Source organism: Aotus nancymaae, unplaced genomic scaffold (assembly GCF_030222135.1).
Source record: "Aotus nancymaae isolate 86718 unplaced genomic scaffold, 86718_ANA_hifiasm-v0.15.2.pri h1tg000058l, whole genome shotgun sequence".
Classification (NCBI taxonomy): Eukaryota; Metazoa; Chordata; class Mammalia; order Primates; family Aotidae; genus Aotus; species Aotus nancymaae.
In genome coordinates this window covers 30944976-30963286 of record NW_026988472.1, presented here as the reverse complement: position 1 = coordinate 30963286, position 18311 = coordinate 30944976, and the positions used below count along the sequence as shown (strand labels likewise).

General features: G+C 37.0%; 1 protein-coding gene and 1 pseudogene across 1 annotated transcript; both read right to left on the bottom strand.

The window, feature by feature from the left end:
• Positions 1–465: 465 nt before the first annotated feature.
• Positions 466–1224, bottom strand: LOC105714797 (sororin-like). Its single transcript, XM_064364616.1, has one exon. The coding sequence runs from the start codon at positions 1222–1224 to the stop codon at positions 466–468; it is 759 nt and encodes a 252-aa protein (XP_064220686.1).
• A 13683-nt stretch (positions 1225–14907) lies between these two features.
• Positions 14908–15824, bottom strand: LOC105714798 (homeobox protein NANOG-like; annotated as a pseudogene).
• Positions 15825–18311: the final 2487 nt, after the last annotated feature.

Below are 18311 nucleotides of genomic sequence, written 5' to 3'. Positions count from 1 at the left end.
CATAGCTGGGCTCAGGAAGAAAGTCACTAACTGAAGGCAACTCAGGGGGGAGAAGCCAAGGCTGGCAGAGCCCCTGGGCCTGTTTCTAAGCAGCCACCCTTCCCAACAAGAGCAGAGGTGCCCTTCACCATAACTCCCAGTCTTTTAACTTCTAGCTGGGCCAGTGATTCTCCTCCCCAGTCTGTGGACCACCTGGAAACTGGCTGTGCTACTTTAGGGAGATAGGAAGGACAGGATGAAAAGAGGACACTAGCGAGTGGCTGGGCCAGGCGGCCCTATTTCCTGAAACCAAGATGGCTGCCAATGCTGCCCAAGCCCTCAAAGGTGGACAGGCCTCACACGCAGCACCAGCACACACACAAGTAACAAGACCAGGGGAGGGGAACCTAAGTGTCCTCTCCACAGGTAGGTTGCTATGTACAGGGATAGGAGGGAGAATCTGGCCAGGTGCACCCCCACTGCATCTCATTCAACCAGGAGATCAAACTGCCCAGCAGCTTCAAACTCGGCATTCATGGCCACAGCCCACTCGTCCAGCTCTGTTTTCAGTATCTCTGGCATCTTCTTCTTCTTTTGTTTCTGTTTCCCGGGTGGTGGAGAGATTCCAGGGAGAGTCGTGTCTGGGGCCCAGGGCTTTGCACCGACCCTGGGGACCTCGGTGAATTTTGAGCACACCACTGGTGAGACTCCGGACAAATCTTCTGCCCCCAGCAGCCCATCGAAGCCAAAGCAGGACCGGCAGTCTGGGGTGGAGGTGGAGGCAGAGCCCAGGGTCTCCAGCCAGCTGTAGGAACGCCTGACTTTCTTAAACATTCCCAAGTCTCTGGAGTCCAGTTCTTTCTCCTTGGAGCTGGAATCAGCCTCAAGGTTGAGCACGGGAGAAGTGTTGGGAGTGGCAGGGACGCTGTATATCTTGGAAAGGTCCTCCTTAGTCAGCTCCCTGCAAGGGGGCTTGTTTTCCTTCTCCAAGAAAAAGGCAATCCCAGGGCTCCTGAGAGGCGAGTGAACAGCTGGGATGTCTACAGCATGGTCCATGATCTTCTTCAAGACGATGGGCTTTCTGATTGCAGCCACACTGGGTGTCTTCGGCCAGATTTCAGGGGGGATGCTTGGGAGATCAGAGCCTGATTTCCGTTGGGACCTCCACACAGACTTAGTAGGAGACGGGGCCCTTGGCCTGGAGCGCTGAGCGGCCCCTCCGAACTGCGTTCGCCTCCTAGACATAACTAGGCTCCGCGTCGAGCTCCTCCAGCTCCGCTGCAGGGCACGCACCAACTGGGAGGGCCACTCGCTTCAAGAAACTTTCTAATTGCTCCTTCAAAATTTTACCTTAATGTATCTCCCTTTTATGTTATGTCAGAATCTACTTAGGATGAATTACTTCTATTATTTTAATGATTTTTTTCGTCTCTCTTCTTTCATCTCAGTTTTCTTTCCAATTCATCTTATGTACAACATTTAGTTCTTTCTTGGGACAGCTGTATGCAATTGATAATGCATGCTTATATGTTCCTGTCACTTGAGCTTAAAGACATTTTTCTATATATCCCTTGTCACTTGCTGATTGATATGGCTGACAGATGGCATTTTTTAGAAGAAGCATCATCAACTGCTCAAAATATGCTGACATCTCCAGCAGTAAATAATTCAAGACAGTCATGGTTTAGAAAGCACAGTTCCTGCATTTATAAGAAAAGGAAAATCATAAACTTCTAAGAATATGAGAAAGTAGACCTTTATTCAGAGTGCTCTAGAAAATGATCCCAGTACTTTCAGTGAGAAATTTGCAAAGAATATTACTTTTTCCTTCATTTAAAAGATATTTGCTGTGTGCATTTCAATCACTGTCCAAGGCACTCAAGGAAGTCACGGTGAATAAGAAATATGAGAAACTTGTTTTTGTAAAATTTACATTCTTTGTGGGAAAAACAAACATAAACAAGCAAACAAATATGTAAAGAAGATAATTTTGATAATGATAAATGAGAAGAAATAGAAATGTGCTAATAAGTAACAAGCTGTGTAGACATAGTGGTGTGCATGTGAGCTTGAGGGACAGGGATGTGTAACAGATGCTATTGATGTTCTTCCCTGTGTCTCCTTGGCCTACCTCTGAGATCACCTGCAGCTATGGTAGACTATAGTTCTGAAATTATCAAATACTGCATATTTTGCCTCATTTTCTGGAGTTTTCTCTGGAATCAAAGGCACATGTTTGACCAGGCACAACTCAAAAGTACAGGAATAGAGTTGACCTCAACCCTTAACCAATGAGGGATGAGAGTTAGTATATGGATATCACAGCCTCCTGCTCTGTCTAAGGTGTGCTCCACAGTGTCTTAGTTTCCCTGAAAGAGTTTGTCTTAATTGTTCAAAGGAACAGCCTGCCAATTAAGACATATTTTTAGACTTTTTTCACTTCCCTGCCTCATTTTCCCTACTCTTTCATTTTTGTTTCTTGGTATCACCTCCTAAATAAATTACTTACACGCAAATCCTTGTCTCAAGAATTACTTTTGAGGAAAACTGAAAGTAAGATAGTAGGAAGGGGATATAGAATATTTTAATTGGATCATTAAGAACAATCACACTAAGACAGTTATATTAGAAATTAGATCTAAATGACAAGAAGTTACCATGCATGAGAAGATGTGGGGAAGATAGTTCCTGGCAGAATCAAGAACTACTGCAAAAGCCCCAAGGTGAGAATGAAGAGCACTAAAACCAGAGTGGCTAGAGTAGAGTAAGCGGTGAGTGGTATGCAAGGAGGTCAAAGGGGCAAATATTAGTGTTACAGGAATGTGTATATAAAGGAGTTCAGGCTTATAGTCAGCCTTTGTAAGACTGTAAACCAGAGACTAATGTAATTTGATCTCTAAGTAACTCAGGCTATTTGAAGGAGGAATAGATTTTAGGAAGACAAGAGTTACAAACTTTAACAGGAAGGAAGCAAGAAGACTAGTTATGAAACTACTGTACTGGGCTAGGTGAGAAAAAAATGTGTAAGTTTTTCTTAGTGAAGAGCAGTGGAGATGGAAGGAAGGTTTATACTGAAGATACATTTTTAAAGACATGAAACGAGATGTGACCCTTAGGAGTAAAAAATAGAGAGCCCAGGAAAACACTTCAGGAAGAGTTAAAGGAGCTATAAAGCAAACTGTGATGGAAGTGAGCAGAATAGGTGGAAGTCAGCAGAGTAGACGGAAGACAAGAACTAAGATTTCATGGGCACCAAAAATAATACTTATCAAGAAATACCAGGAAGTAGGAAGTGGTCAACTGTGTGAACTGTTGCTGGAGTACAACTAAGAGGAAGATAGAAATCCAACCATTCTATTTGTCACCTTTCAGATCATTGATAAGAGCAGCATGAATTAGTGGCATGGAAAAACGGATTGTTGTATGTTGAAGAGAAAAAAGAATTTGAGGATGTTGAAATAGAGAATAAAGACACAACTTTTAAAAATCTTTGTTCTTAAGAAGAATGGGGGCATAAAGCAATAGCTTAATTGGGGTATGTGGGATCAGTGCTACCATGCCAGAGAACATGTTATGTGTTCACAACAGTGTTTCCTTTTCCTGAGCATAGAAAGAGTACATTTCTCGGCCTTCCTTGCAGTTAAGTTTCTATTATGGGGTTACATATGGACCCCATATAGTGTTTTGTTAGAAATACTGTAACATTACATATGTAACCCCCAATAGCGTGTTGTTAGAAATTATGCATGCCATTTCCAACAAGGAACTTTAAAAGTATTCTATGCAGGAGGTATAGCTCAGTGGCAGAGCATTTGACTGCAAAAGTATTCTATGCAATCTTCCACTTATTTTTTCCCTCCAATGGCAAACTCGAAAGTCATGTGTTCCAGATGGTAAAACCACAAAGTGGAAGCAACCTGGGTTTCTGAGTCCATTTTGAAGAAAGCCACCAAGAAGACCCAAGCTACCAATGTTGGACTGTAATATGAGGAAGAAACAAACCTTTGCTGTGTTTGGCCACTGAGTTATCTAGGTTCATTTATTACTTCATCAGAGCTAAGCCTATCCTGACTAATACCCCAGCAGTTGTTTAAGATTGTTGATAAAATACTATTTTGCATGTTTTAGAAAACGCGTAGTAGAGAGACAGATTTGACATTGCAGAAGAAATAGTATGTAGTTTCAAGAATATCATACTTAAGAAGATGAAGTTTGAGGTCAAGAGTAGCAATTTCTTAGGCTGTCCTAAGAAGTGGGGGCATTGCAAAGAAAGAAATGCAGAGAATGTGAATATGAAAGAAGTCACAATGACAGATTTGGTCAATGGAAGTTGAGGGAGTTTCTCATTTAGAGTTTCTATTTGATCACAGAAGAATAAGATAAGAATACAGCTGAGAGATAGGATAGATGTAAAAATATTGGCTATTTGAGGAAAGAAGGCAAATTATGAAAAAATGAAGAGTGGGCAATCAATCAAATTAAGAAAGTAAAAGAAGATCATCTGGCAATGTTGAGTGTATTTGAGGTGTGCAATCATGGATGTAAAGTGTGTCCAATTAGAATATTTGTGTGCATTTTCAGGTTGATTGCAATTTCCTGGCTGAAGGCATAAAGTACTTGGATAGATTCCTTTAGTCAGGCATGAATAATAGGGAAAGAGTGGAGCAAGAGTATTGCAGATAATTGCAAAGAAGTGATTTTAATGATGGATCAAGGATCCTTAGCTGGATAAGAAAGAAATATAGACAACCACAGGCAATGGATAATCCATCATGTGTATGTGAGAGGCCTCCATAAAGAAAAATAGCTACTGAATTAAGAGTACTGATATAAGTGACCTAAAAGGATAAGAAATGGTGGTCAGAATGTCTTATGCTTCAAAGTGAGATTTTTAAATAGTTCACTTATTGATGATTAAGAAGTCAAATGTATTGTACAGCAAAGGAAAAAATAGTATTTTATGGTAGCTCTTGGGGGAAATCACTCTAATTCTGACACAAAAAAACTGCTATTTCTGGGCAATAGTTGTTTTTGTTTTATGGGTACTCGGAATCATGTGAGTTACGGGAAAGAGTTATACACGTGGAAAGCACATGAAAGGTATTTCTGTTAAATGTGGCTCAGAGAAGAATAATTCTTAGAAAGAGACCAAGAAATAAATAGCTGCTTATCTTAAAAAGTATGGATCTGTGAAAACGGAAATTCAAAAGAAAAAAGGCTAAAAGAGTAAAGGCAGAAGGAAGAGCAGGCAATTTCGGAAGAGAAAGAAGGCACAATGTGGTGGCCTCTTCGATTCACTAGATCAGCAGTACTTGGAGTAGATAAATGTTAGGCCCAGGATAGGGGCTCCAATAGGAAATACAAATTCATCTGCAGGTGCAGTGAGGATGATACATCTCAAATAATATGTATGTTACCTGATTACAAAGACAGCAGTAGGAAGGAGCCAAGCAAGTCACACTACACTTTGCCGTCTTCACCAAACACAGAGAAGAGGAAGCAATGTAAATGTTCCCTGATTAGATGTCCTATAGACCTCACTGCCCCTTTTTTCCTCATAGCTGTTGGATAACTACTTACCAAGCAGCTCTAGAGCTTAGTAAATGATAGGAGGCTTGTAATGGTGGTAGACAGCAGAAAGATGAAAGTAGCCCTTGTTTACTACCTTGGGAAAACAAATACCAGGCCTGTTCATAATTGCCATTGTTCAAATAAACAGAATCTAAAGACATATGGAGTTTACACAGTAACTTCTATACGATAAAAACATAAGAAAAGCAAAGAAAACAAACATTTGAGAAATGCAAAAATAGAGTAACCAATTGTTATGTCATTTCAACTAAATTCAAGAAGATGTGGATTTCTGAAGCAAGATTAGGCAATGAGATAGTGAGATAACAGAGTTATCCGGAAAGGAGACTGGGTAACATGAAGAAGCAAAAATTGGGAAGCTCTAGTTCATAAGAAAAGTAAAGAAAATATAATTCTGATTATAAAAAGTAAATTGCATAAGAAAAGGGCAAGGGCAAAAACTATCATTCCAAGACTATGGAAACAATAATATGGAGGACAAATCTGAAATTCTCTTCAAAAATGAATAGGGAAAAGACAAGATGATATAAATTGTCTTAATCACCTGGGGCAGCTATATTGAAATGCCATAGATAAGGTGGCTTATAAATAACAGAAATGCATTTCTCACAGCTCTGGAGGCTGGAAGTCTGATATCAGGGTGCCAGCAGGGTCGGGTTCTGGTGAAGGCCCTCTTTCAGGTAGATTGTTGTCGGTTTGTTGCATCCTCACATGGTGGAAAGCAGAGAGGGGAAGCAGGCTCACTCTCTCCTGACTTATAAGGCCACTAATTTCATTCTTGAGGGCTTTATCCTTATGATCTCACCTAATCTTAATTACCCCCCAAATGCTCCACCTCCTAATATTATAACATTGGGGGCTAGAATTTCAATATACAGATTTTGGAGAGATACAAATATTCAGTCCATAACATTAAAAGAAGAGAAAATGACAAATGTGAAATAAAGAAAAGGAAAATCCAATATACAGAAAATTTGTGATCATATAAAGTAACCAGAAAAATTAAAACAAATGCTACAAAAATATGGTAATAAACCCAATTCTAAATGTGAATATAGACACAAAACTTTGGTCTAAAGCCAGAGTTCTTGATTTCCAAAGTTGTTGAAAAAGGAACTATCTCCAGATATGGGCTTGAAATATACAATTTTCAATAACATAATAAAAAATATCTATAACCATCCAAGCAGAAAGAGAGAATTTAAAAAATGATTCCTCTAAAGGACGAAAGCCTTACTGCTATCAGTCTTCTCCTGTTTTAAATTAAAAGCCAGAAATTAAAGAAACAGTAAGTACAGTTTTGGAATGAAAAAGAATTCTATCCCTAGAAGAGGTTTTGGGTTTTTTTTTTTTTTAATACTTTAAGTTCTGGGGTACACGTGCAGATCTTGCAGGATTCTTTCATAGGTATACACATGCCATGGTGGTTTGCGTTTACATCTGAACTGTCATGTGAGCAAGGATTAGAAAATAGATCACTCAACTTTGAAGGAGCAATCGGAAATGAATAAAAAAAACTCAAGAACTAGGGAGACTGATGGGAATAATTAAAACCATTTAACAAAAATTTAATTTTAAATAATTGTTAAAAATGTAGCCAGAAAGAGAAATAAAAAGCATCTATAAGTTTTAAATTAATAAGAAAAATGAAATCAAAATAATGTTTAAAATGAAGACACCAATCTATACAAACAAAACCTAGAGAAAAGGCGCCAATTTATTTTCATATATAGGGATGGACAATTCCAGAAGGTCTAGTTTAATTCCTAACATTGTTGAATAAAGAAGTGTGAACTCAGTAATTCTTAAAGTATATATATATATATAATTACCAGTAGATTTTTCTTAATTAAGGATATACATTAAAATGCACAAATCTTAATTTCTGTGGATTTTTACATTTGTTCACATATGTAACCGCTATCCAGATCAAGTCATGAAACAACTTCAGTGCCCCAGAAGAACTCTCTTGTGCCCCTACACAGCCAGTAGCCTCCCCTTACAAGGGTACACACTATTGTGATCTCTACTACCACAGATTAATTTTGCCTTTTTGGACTTCATGTAAATGGAATCATATGGTGTGTACTCTTTTTTGTATGACTTCTTCCTCTAAGCATCATGTCTGTGGAACTAAGCCACATTGTTGCATGTAATGATAGCTTTGCTGTTTTCTTTATTGTGTAATATTCCATTGCATAAATATATCATGATTTACCCATTCATTTTTTGATGGACATTTGAATTGTTTCTAGTTTTTGGCTATTATGAATAAAACTTCTGTAATCATTCCTGTACATTCCTTGCACATTCTTAAACACTTATTTCTGTTGGGTGTATGTCCAGGTGTAAAATTAGTTGCTGAAGTTGATGTATTGCTTAAGTTATTACTGTTAGGTAATTTTTTCTGAAACAATTGTACAAATTTAAATGATAACAAGCAATGTAAACTTTCTAATATCTCCATATCCCTAATATTTGATAATGTCAAACATGTTAGTCATCCAAATGCACAAGTTTTAAAAAGATTTTTTGCCTTCTAAATGACAGAGTAAAAGAAAAACATGTAAAGAAACTTTGTCCAGTTAGAAAAAGGTGTGACAAAAACCCAATAAATCAGAAAATAGCATTTACTATAATTATTACTATACCTTGTTAAATTCCATGTTACATCAGACAACTCTACTTCTGTTCTGGAGTTTCTCTACAGAATATGTATTGATGGCTCATCTGTCTTTATAGTTAACTATCAATTTTGCATGAACGTATTGGCTGGATTTATAAGAAACATACTCTTAATTATCACACTAGTGAAATAAATAAACAAAATAAACAAGCAAAAAAAAAAAACCCTAATAAACAGAGAGATTCTCTGAAAGTGGATTTCAGAGAGAAGTTCTGCCACTGCAGAAACACAGCCAAAGTAGGACAGCTGCTGCAATGAAACCAGGCAGTATCCATTGGGAATTCTGAAGCTCTTCATTCTGATTGTTCTTTCTGCTCAGTGTCATCAATTGTAGCAATTGATTAATGTGATAGAAGATCACTCACTTTCTCCTCAGTCAGGAAATTGTTAAGTTATTATACTCTCAAGTCCTCTAACATTTTCATAGGTATAGCTAATATAATTTAACAACGCAATAGAAAAACAGAGTTAGCATCATCCTGGGGTTGTGAATAGGTTAACTATAACTCTAAATCCAAATTTACTTGAGACCAGTACTTTCCAGGTTCCCCTCTATTATTATGAATACTTGAAAATTTATATCCAGTATTGTAAATATATTTCTGTATCTCATTTTCATTTCAAAGTTAAATAATATTGAACTTAAAGAGATTTTTTAAAACATAGTAAAGAACATAGTAGTCATTCTAATTTATAGAAATTAGATAACATTTTATACATCCCTATTTCTTACCAAAAACACAATATTTGTTTTTGCTTCACTTAACACTGAAAACATTTTAAAGTATTTCTGCTTCATATTCAGATTTAAAAAAAAAAAACAGGTCATGTACCCAATGATATAGCCATGAATTAAGCATATTTTTGCAATGCTGGAGAATGTTCAGAAAGATTTCATCTGCTTAGTTACTCCCCGTAATACACTTAAAACCAGTGATTACATGCTTGTTGCCTTTTTCTATAAAAAGAAACTTCTGAAACAGGAAAACCTTTACCCTTGCATGAATATGTAAGTCATGTTCAATGACAAAAACATCATTACCTTGGATAATGCCATGAACTCTGCTTCCTATTGTGGCATCTTATAAATATCTCAGCTAATTTTTAATGTGTTCTCTCTGTATCTACAATGTATTACCTTTATTTAATCTTCAGCAGTAATATCTAATACACCCAGTGAAACTGAATATGATTTTTTTCTGTCACTGACAGTAACAGATAGTTCTTGATAATTATGATCCATGTGTAGCTCTTTCTTTCATTAGCGAAGAGCATACAATGCCAAATCAACTGCTGGAGCAGTTTTGTGTCATCAATCTCAAACCACTTGCCAACGTCGTGAAAGCACATATCTCCACAGAGTAATATATCTGTGTCATCTCATTGTCATATATCCTGAATTGTTTAGAAAAGCAAACAAGAAAGGAGAAAAACAAGTATGAGTATTTTTCTGCTCTATATGAAATGCAAGATAAATGGAAATTTGCTGAGTTTGTGTTTTCCTGTGTGTGTGTATTAGTGTGTGTATGCACATATTATGGGAGGGAGGGGAAGTACGTTTGCTGGTGTATACATTTTATGTGTGTATTATATGCTGTGATACTCCATCTGTAATTTAACCACCAAAAACCAGACAGATAAAAAAGGATAGAAAGGGAATTTCTTTGTCTTCTTCCTTTAGTCAGTGTTAAAGGTAAGAGCCACTTTTCCTCAAAATAATTAATGGCTCAATGCTTCATTGTTTAAGATGATAATCTCTTACAGAGTCAAGTTGATGTAATATAGACATCATTAGTATAGCTACGATCCTGAGGTTTTATGATCATCAGAACCCATTTTCCCAAATTAAACTCTCCCAGAAGAACTATTTGGGGTTCCAACCATCTGTTTTGGTGGACAAAGCAAATAACCACATGGAATGGATAAAAAAAATCTAAGAACAATCTGCATATTATTTAAATATAAGAGATTAATACCATGAAAAATAGTTACAGGATTATTTAAAGAATTACTGAAGACACAAATGCAACAAACCATATTTCGTTCTTCCACCTGTCATCAGATTTGCTATAATATGGTTATTTCACATAAAAGTAAGGCTACATTTATTAATGCTAGTAAAATAGAAGGAGTACAGAGGCAAGAAAAATCATCTGTACTCTACCTTTTGACAAAATCATTTAAATTATTATGCCTCAGTTCCCTCACTTAATTTGTATAAAGATTGAGGATCAAATGGCATAAAATCTTTGAAATCATTTTGCAAAATTGCAATCAATGATATATCTGTAATATCTGTAACATAATTGTTACTTGCTTCTTTTTAAATCTTACCAGACATTCAAAACAAATGAAGAATCCCAAGTGGGCAAGACTATTTGGAAACATGTTATTGCAAAATTATATAATATCCCTTGAAATATGTATTAAACAGGATTGCATTACACACAATCTCCAATCTCAGTGGCTTAGCACAGCATGCAAATTTTCTTGTAGTTCTGGGCAACTCTTCAGGTCAGCAATACTTCATGTGGCGACATAGTAGTCCAAGCTTATGAAAGCTCTGTTATCTTCTCGCTGTACCATCTGGAACATGCAGTCTCCTTGGTTAATAGGGAAAGAAAAATACTAGAGTCTTACTCTGAAAGTTAAATCTTTCAGACTAGAAGTGATTCAAGACACAAAGATTTTAATTCACTGTAGCCTAACATAACTGTAGACGAGTAAGAATGCATAGACCTCTTGTGTTCCTTGAAAGAGAACTGGTTATGGGAGAGCACCGGAAGTCTCTATTATAAACTTCATTAGTTATGGTAAGTTTTCAGTAGTCCCTAAGTTCAACCTCTTATTAGATGATTTATTATTATAACTGTTTCTACCTTTCTCTTATGTACAGATGAATGAATAGGACAAGATTAAACCACCTGTAAATAAAAACACACTTGGAAAATAAAGATTATATATTATACTATAAATATAATTCAGGGCTTGAATTATATATTTTTTTCTGTACCAACTTACTCTATTATCTTAAACTGGGCATAAGAATACCAGGGAACTCAGGTAATTTTAGGGCCACAAGTAACAACATAAAACTTTTCCCTGTTTCCCAAAGTTCGGAAACCACATCCACATGCATAGTCATACATATATGCACACAGTTGCATACACAAACATGCTGCCTTATTCATTTGTTTATATTTCTAATAGTACCCAGACTGGTGTGAAAACATGTCCATTTAAATGGAATAATTTTAAACATCTTATGAAGATTCTAAGTCATCATTACAGATAGTATTGGTGGAGAAATGGCAATGTTACAAGATCAAATAACTTTTGAAAATTTCTTTCCTAGTGTAGACGGGCAGAGTACCAGAGGGATATCAAGCGATCATACTCTACATGAAGAAGATTATGAGCATTTCTAAATAACATAGATGTATAGTTATGTGTTTGCTCAACAGAATCTATGAGTAAGAACTGGTAGAACATGCTCTGCATTATCAAAATTATATGAATAGATTATATTTCATATGGCTTATTTTTGATGTAATGACTTGTAAAGGCAGAGTGTGATTGCTGTAGATCTCTGATGTTTGCAATCAAAATCTTTTTCTGTTAATGTTGACCTTAAAACCATATAATTTTAAGGAGGAAATCTGAAGGAAGGCTTTCTTAGAGGCCCAGGTAGAATTAAAACCCTTATTATTTGTTTGTGCTCTCCAGCAAGTATTTCACAGAGGAGTGTTTCTGATACTTCCCTGACCTTACTTTCTAAATAATTGACTTTTCCTAATAGGCTGTTATTTCCCTAAAGTCAAAAGCTCTATTTTATTTGCATCCTTACCTTGAAGTTTCAAATAATCCCCAAAACATTATGGATGCTCCATAAATATTTGTTGAATGGCTGAATGTGCCGAGAAACTAAAGACAAGTGACAGACAATAAGGAAGACAATAATTTAGGCTAACACTTTTGATACCAGATTTAACTTGGGTGCTACTCAATAGTAATAGTTTCATGATTGAAGAAAGCTGAATTATGAATGAGTAACCATCTCATATGCAATTATATGGTATAAAAATAAGAGCAGAGGCTCTGAAATAAGACTACCTGGGTTCAAATCTGGTTTCCACTAGTTAGTTCATTCTCCTGTGATACTAGGTAGCTACTTACATTTTTTGTGCTCCAGTTATCTTATCTTTTAAATGATGATAATGATGTCCATCTCACAGGTTTGTGGAGAATATAAACAGAGACAATATATGGAGAGTACTTAGAAAAGTGCATGGCAAATTGACACAGTTGATTAAGCTTACAATAAACTTTATTTATTTGTGTTCTTTTCCAAGGTGACTCTCTGACACATACCTAGAGCAATCTTTGTCTAAAAAGCTGGGAAATTTTCGAGGGATATGACCCAGTGGGACCTATGCTACTACTAGAAGACATGGTCTTTTCTGTTGGAGAGATAGGATTAGGAAGAGATCACAAATGAATTGCAGCTATCCACATTACAATTTGAAAGGGTCACATTGTTGAGGGAACTGTTTTTCCTTTAGCAGAGTAGGCCATCTGTTTCACATTCATTCTCCTCCCCCTTACAAGAAAGTCCCTGAACTTTGAAAGAAGGAAAAAGTTGGGGACTACACAATCTAGTGATCAATTGATACAGTATCTCTACCAAAATTTGACATAATTGTTAAGTGAAAATCTCCTGAGATTTAAGAAACCAATATGGAACTTGAAGAAAAGAATATTCTCAAAACTCCAGAAAGATAAGTAATTACAAACTTATCTTCTCAATGAGTTATAAGTTACCAGAGGCAGCCTGTTTCATTTTCCTTTGTTCTGTCTATGTCTAATAGCACATAGCTTTTACTGTAGTATGTAGTACTATATGTCTCTTTACTATTAGACATATTCAATCTGAAATATTGGGATATTTGATGTAAAAAGGCCAGAAAAATTATCCTCCTCCTAATCATTGCCTGAGGACAATTGAAAATCACTTAGCCATATTTGCTGAACTGTGCTGGGAAGTTCAAATTAATTGGATCTGCTGAATACAGCCCAACTGAAAATCAAATCATCAATTTCATGTGAATGATAATAAACAAATCTCCAATTTTCATTGCACTAATATGGACTTATTTATATAAGTATCTAACATGAAATTTAACAACAAAAAATTTTCTTTCTATACAAAAGTTCATGTCAACAAAATCACAACTAGAATTCAGGCTGAAAGACCATTTTAGTTTATGAAGAAGTAATACAGATATTGGCTTACTGTTTTGGCTTGCTGAAATATTTCTGCATTATGAGAAAAGCTGCTTATGCAATTGCATAAAGTTTTTCAGAAATTGTTGAGATAGACCCAAAGGAAATAACTTTTTCTGTAATATACCCTACTTCTAACCTAGAGATTTCATATTAATAAGAAGGACTATTCATTGGTAATTATTAGATATATTTATTAACTTGTTCGAGAGAGTAAATAAAAATTGTTTAGTTCACATTTTCTATGAGGCTAATTTTTAAGGTAGAATATGAGAATGTACCTATTCTAAGAAAAGTAATTATTTTCTTATTAATCTACTTATAGCTAAGCTATGAAAACTAATAGAAATTTAGCTATAAAAGTTGTGTTTTATCAGATAGGAAATTTTGAAGGCCAGTAGAGCTCTCTGTATCAGCACTTCTACCTATATGGAGTGCTCAAACTGGGGCAGAAGTTAAGGCAAAGGAATAGTAGAATGGCATGCAGTAGTGACGAATATTTGCCAAGCATTCATTCATGCATTTTGCATGTGCCAACTTATTTAACTATTCCCAAAATCCTTAGAGGTGTGTAATTTTATATCTAAGATAGAGTTAGGAAACTTCATAAGGTACAGAATGCCCAGCTAAATTTTATTATCAGGTAAACTTCGAATAATTTTTAGTATTAATATATCCCAAATATTCTATAGGACATACTTATTCTAAAAAAAAAAGTCATTGTTTACCTGCAGCTTAAATGTTACTGAGCATCCTATGTTTTATTTGGAAACCCTATGATAAAAGGAAGGTGAATTTTAGGATGACAAAACCGAGACACATAGGGTTTGAATGAAACACTGTAGCACTATCAGAATTCAATTATAGGTCTATCCATCTCCAAAGCCCCCAATTTTTCTACCCTACTCCACTGCCTTAGGTTACAGAAATTCTCTAGACTTAATTTATTTATACATGTGAGTGTGTGTGTTTCAACTATATTTTTCATATATATTTTTTCTTTTATTTACATCAATTTGTACTTTATTTCTTATTCTTGAGGTTAGATTCTAAACCCTAAAGATATCCAAACTAGTATTAGATCTACTTATCTATAGCCAGAGACAGCTTCTATCACGGTGTCCTTAGCAGCCAAGGTTATTAAAATGTCTTTTCCCCAGGAAGATCCAACAGGAAAAAACAAAGAAACATCTCTGATTAGGCTCCAACCATACCCCACTCTCCGTTCAGATTGACTGGATAGGCATAATGTAAACAGAACACGTGGTTTCCAAACAAGAAAAATCCTATGAGGAAGGGGAGGAGGTGAGAGGAAGGATTCAGCCAGTGCCCAGAGTGAAACTGAGTAATGTCAGTTTCATTCATCTTCACACATCTTTAGGATGCATGTTCGTGGAGTAGTTTAGGAATAAATCCATGGTTTGTGAAGTATTCAAATACCTAGTGGTCTGCTGTATTACATTATGGTTTTCCCCAGCAGTTTCCGAGGCAGCCTCCAAGTCACTGGCAGGAGAATTTGGCTGGAACTGCATGCAGGACTGCAGAGGTTCCTCTCCACAGTTATAGAAGGGACTGTTCCACACCTGAGTGTTCCAGGACTGGGTGCACCAGGTCTGAGTGTTCCAGGAGTGGTTGCTCCAGGACTGGATGTTCCAGGTCTGGTTGCTCCAGGTTGAATTGCTCCAGGTCTGGTTGTTCCATACCAGCAGGTTCCCAGTTGTGTTCACCAGGCATCCCTGGTGGTAGGAAGAGTAGAGGCTGGGGTAGGTGGGTGCTGAGACCTTCTGAGTCGCATCACTGGTATTCCTTGGCCAGTTGTTTTTCTGCCACCTGTTAGATTTCATTCTCTGGTTCTGGAACCAGGTCTTCACCTGTTTGAAGCTGAGGTTCAAGATGCTGGAAAGTTCTTGCGTCTGCTGAAGGCTGAGGTATTTCTGTCTCTGAAATCTATCATTGAGTACACACAGCTGGGTGGAAGGGAACACAGTTCTGGTCTTCTGTCTCTTGACTGGGACCTTGTCTTCCTTTGCTGCAGTGCTACTCTCTGCAGCAGTGGGTTGTCTGCCTTTGGGACTGGTGGAAGAATCTGGGCTGCCTGAATAAGCAGATCCATGGAGGAAGGAAGGGGGAGACAAGTCTCTGTGTGAGGCATCTCAGCAGAACACATTTGCAAGGTTGGATAATTTTCTTCAGGCCCACAAATCACAGGCATAGGTGAAGATTTTCCACAGTCGGATGCTTCGGAGAAAGGCAGGCTTTGTGAACAAAGAGGATCCATACTCATGTTATTAATGGGGAAGAGGAGGAAAAAATTTAAGACCTGGACTGGAAAAATGTCTAAGGCAGCCTTAAGACTTTTTTCTGGAAGATTTTAGAGAAATATGACCTCCAGAAGCAAAGTAGCAGGACGTTGGAATGAAGTGAGTCACCTCCGCAGTAACTGGAGGCAACCAGCTGCGTCCAGCCCATATATATTTTTTCATATGAAAAACATAGGTAAAAAGTCACCACTTGACTTTTTGGGGGACTCTTTTCATCCATGGTTACACAAGTTAATTATCCCTCTTTAGATTCCCAGAAGTTTCATGCTAATCACGTAATCTCATGACTTGACTTAATAGAACTTCTCATGCAACTTGCTTTGTACTGAAAAGTCATTTTTAAAAATTTTACCATTTTTTCTTCTGCTACTGTACCATATAACAATGTGAAGCCCCGAAGCACAGACTTCCTAGCATCTTAACCTACCTGGCAAAAATTAGTGATAGCATATTCAAAAGCCTTTTAGGTGATCTACTATTCTGAATAAAGTTGGGAGAAATTGAAGAGATTTACAAAACTTGAGAGAAGTTGGAAATAGTCTCTTAATTGAAATATATTATTGATAGAAGGTAGAAATACACTCAATATCAAGGTAATATTTGTCACTAAAACTGAGAGCAGAGTTCATGAAAATAAGCCTCATGAAGCTCACAAGAGAAGGAATGCTGAGATTGAAAGGGTCTAGGCACTTTGTGAGGAAGCCAAACAACTGCAATTCTTATCCTCCATTTATTATTATTTTTTGACTTGGATGTTCATAATAACCTTGTAAGGAGATTCTTGAAAATGCAAACATCTGGGCTCTAAAACCAGAAATTATAATTGAGTAGACTGGAGGTGAGGCCAAGTCATGTGTGCTTGAACAAGCTGTCTAGGTGATTCTGATATGGGTGGTTCATGAAACAATCTTCAGAAACACCACCATGTATGTCTATGAGATCATTTTCAAGATAAAGAAATCCCTATACCAGGAGTTTACTGTCGACATTGGTTCTATAGGCAGACTTGGTAACTTTTTTAGGTGTGCTCAAACTACTTCTCAGTCACTCTTAATGTACTCTATTAATGATACTGCTGATTGCTTCTCAAAGGTAGATCAATGAACCCGCTTTAATAGAATGAAATTGAAGAATTATTAAAAATATGGATTCATGTGTGTTGCGAAATAGTATAATTAAATATTTGGCAGTCTAATATTAATGTCAGAGGAAAATTTGCAGTTAACTGAGAAAAATAGAAAATGTTCAATCTTCGGGCCGGGCGTGGTTGCTCACACCTGTAATCCCAGCACTTTGAGAGGCTAAGGTGGGTGAATCACGAGGTCAGGAGATCGAGACCATCCTGGTTAACGCGGTGAAACCTCGTCTCTACTAAAAATGCAAAAATTAGCCGGGTGTGGTGACAGGCGCCTGTAATCCTGGCTACTAGGGAGGTTGAGGCAGGAAAATTGCCTGAACCGGGGAGGTGGAGGTTGCAGTGAGCCGAGATCGTGCCACTGCACTCCAGCCTGGCGACAGAGGGAGACTCCGTCTCAAAAAAAAAGAAAAGAAAAGAAAAGGAAATGTTCAAATGTTCAATCTTATAATCATTTTTGTGGCTCAAGTGTTAAGACAGGATGGCTTTTTTTTTGTTGTTTGGGACGGAGTCTTGTTCTATCACCAAGCTAGAGTGCAGTGGCATAATCTTGGCTCACTGCAACCTCCACCTCCAGGGTTTAAGCGATTCTCCTGCCTCAGCCTCCTGAGTAGCTGGGACGACAGGTGCGTGCCACCATACCCAGCTAATTTTCCTATTTTTAGTAGAGACAGGGTTTCACCATGTTGGCCAGGATGGTCTCGATCTCTTTACCTCATGATCCGCCCACCTCAGCCTCCCAAAGTGCTAGGATTACAGGCGTGAGCCACCGCGCCCAGCCAGGATGACTTTTAATAAGCAAAGTCTTTTGTTTCTTGATTTTGTGGATAACTGAGTTGAATACCAAAGATAGATGTTAGGATAATTGGTTATCCTTAATTAAAATAATAGTAATTATTTAAGAAAGAATAATAATACAGAATCAAAATACTGGATGTGTAGCCTAAGATGACAAAGTAGCCTGATCATGGCCATTTTGGAATATTAGATTTTCCAGAACATAGATACCTCTCAATAATGTTCTCTCCATCCTCATTCCTCCAGAACATTGTATGTTATTTGAATGGAAGATGAAAGAATTGTAAGAAAGCTTAGGGTATTATTGACACTTTGGTAATCACAGATGCATTAATATATTTATGCATATGTTTTTCTCTTTAAGTCTGTTTTGGGAGGCTATTACCTGATTTTCATGCTGTATATCCATAAAATCTCATAAAATTCATTGTATGGGCCTAGTGGTCTTGACTTTAATTTTTTCCCAAGAACCGCTGAAAGATGTTCCTGGATAGCTTTATCTGTGGGCCACATTCTC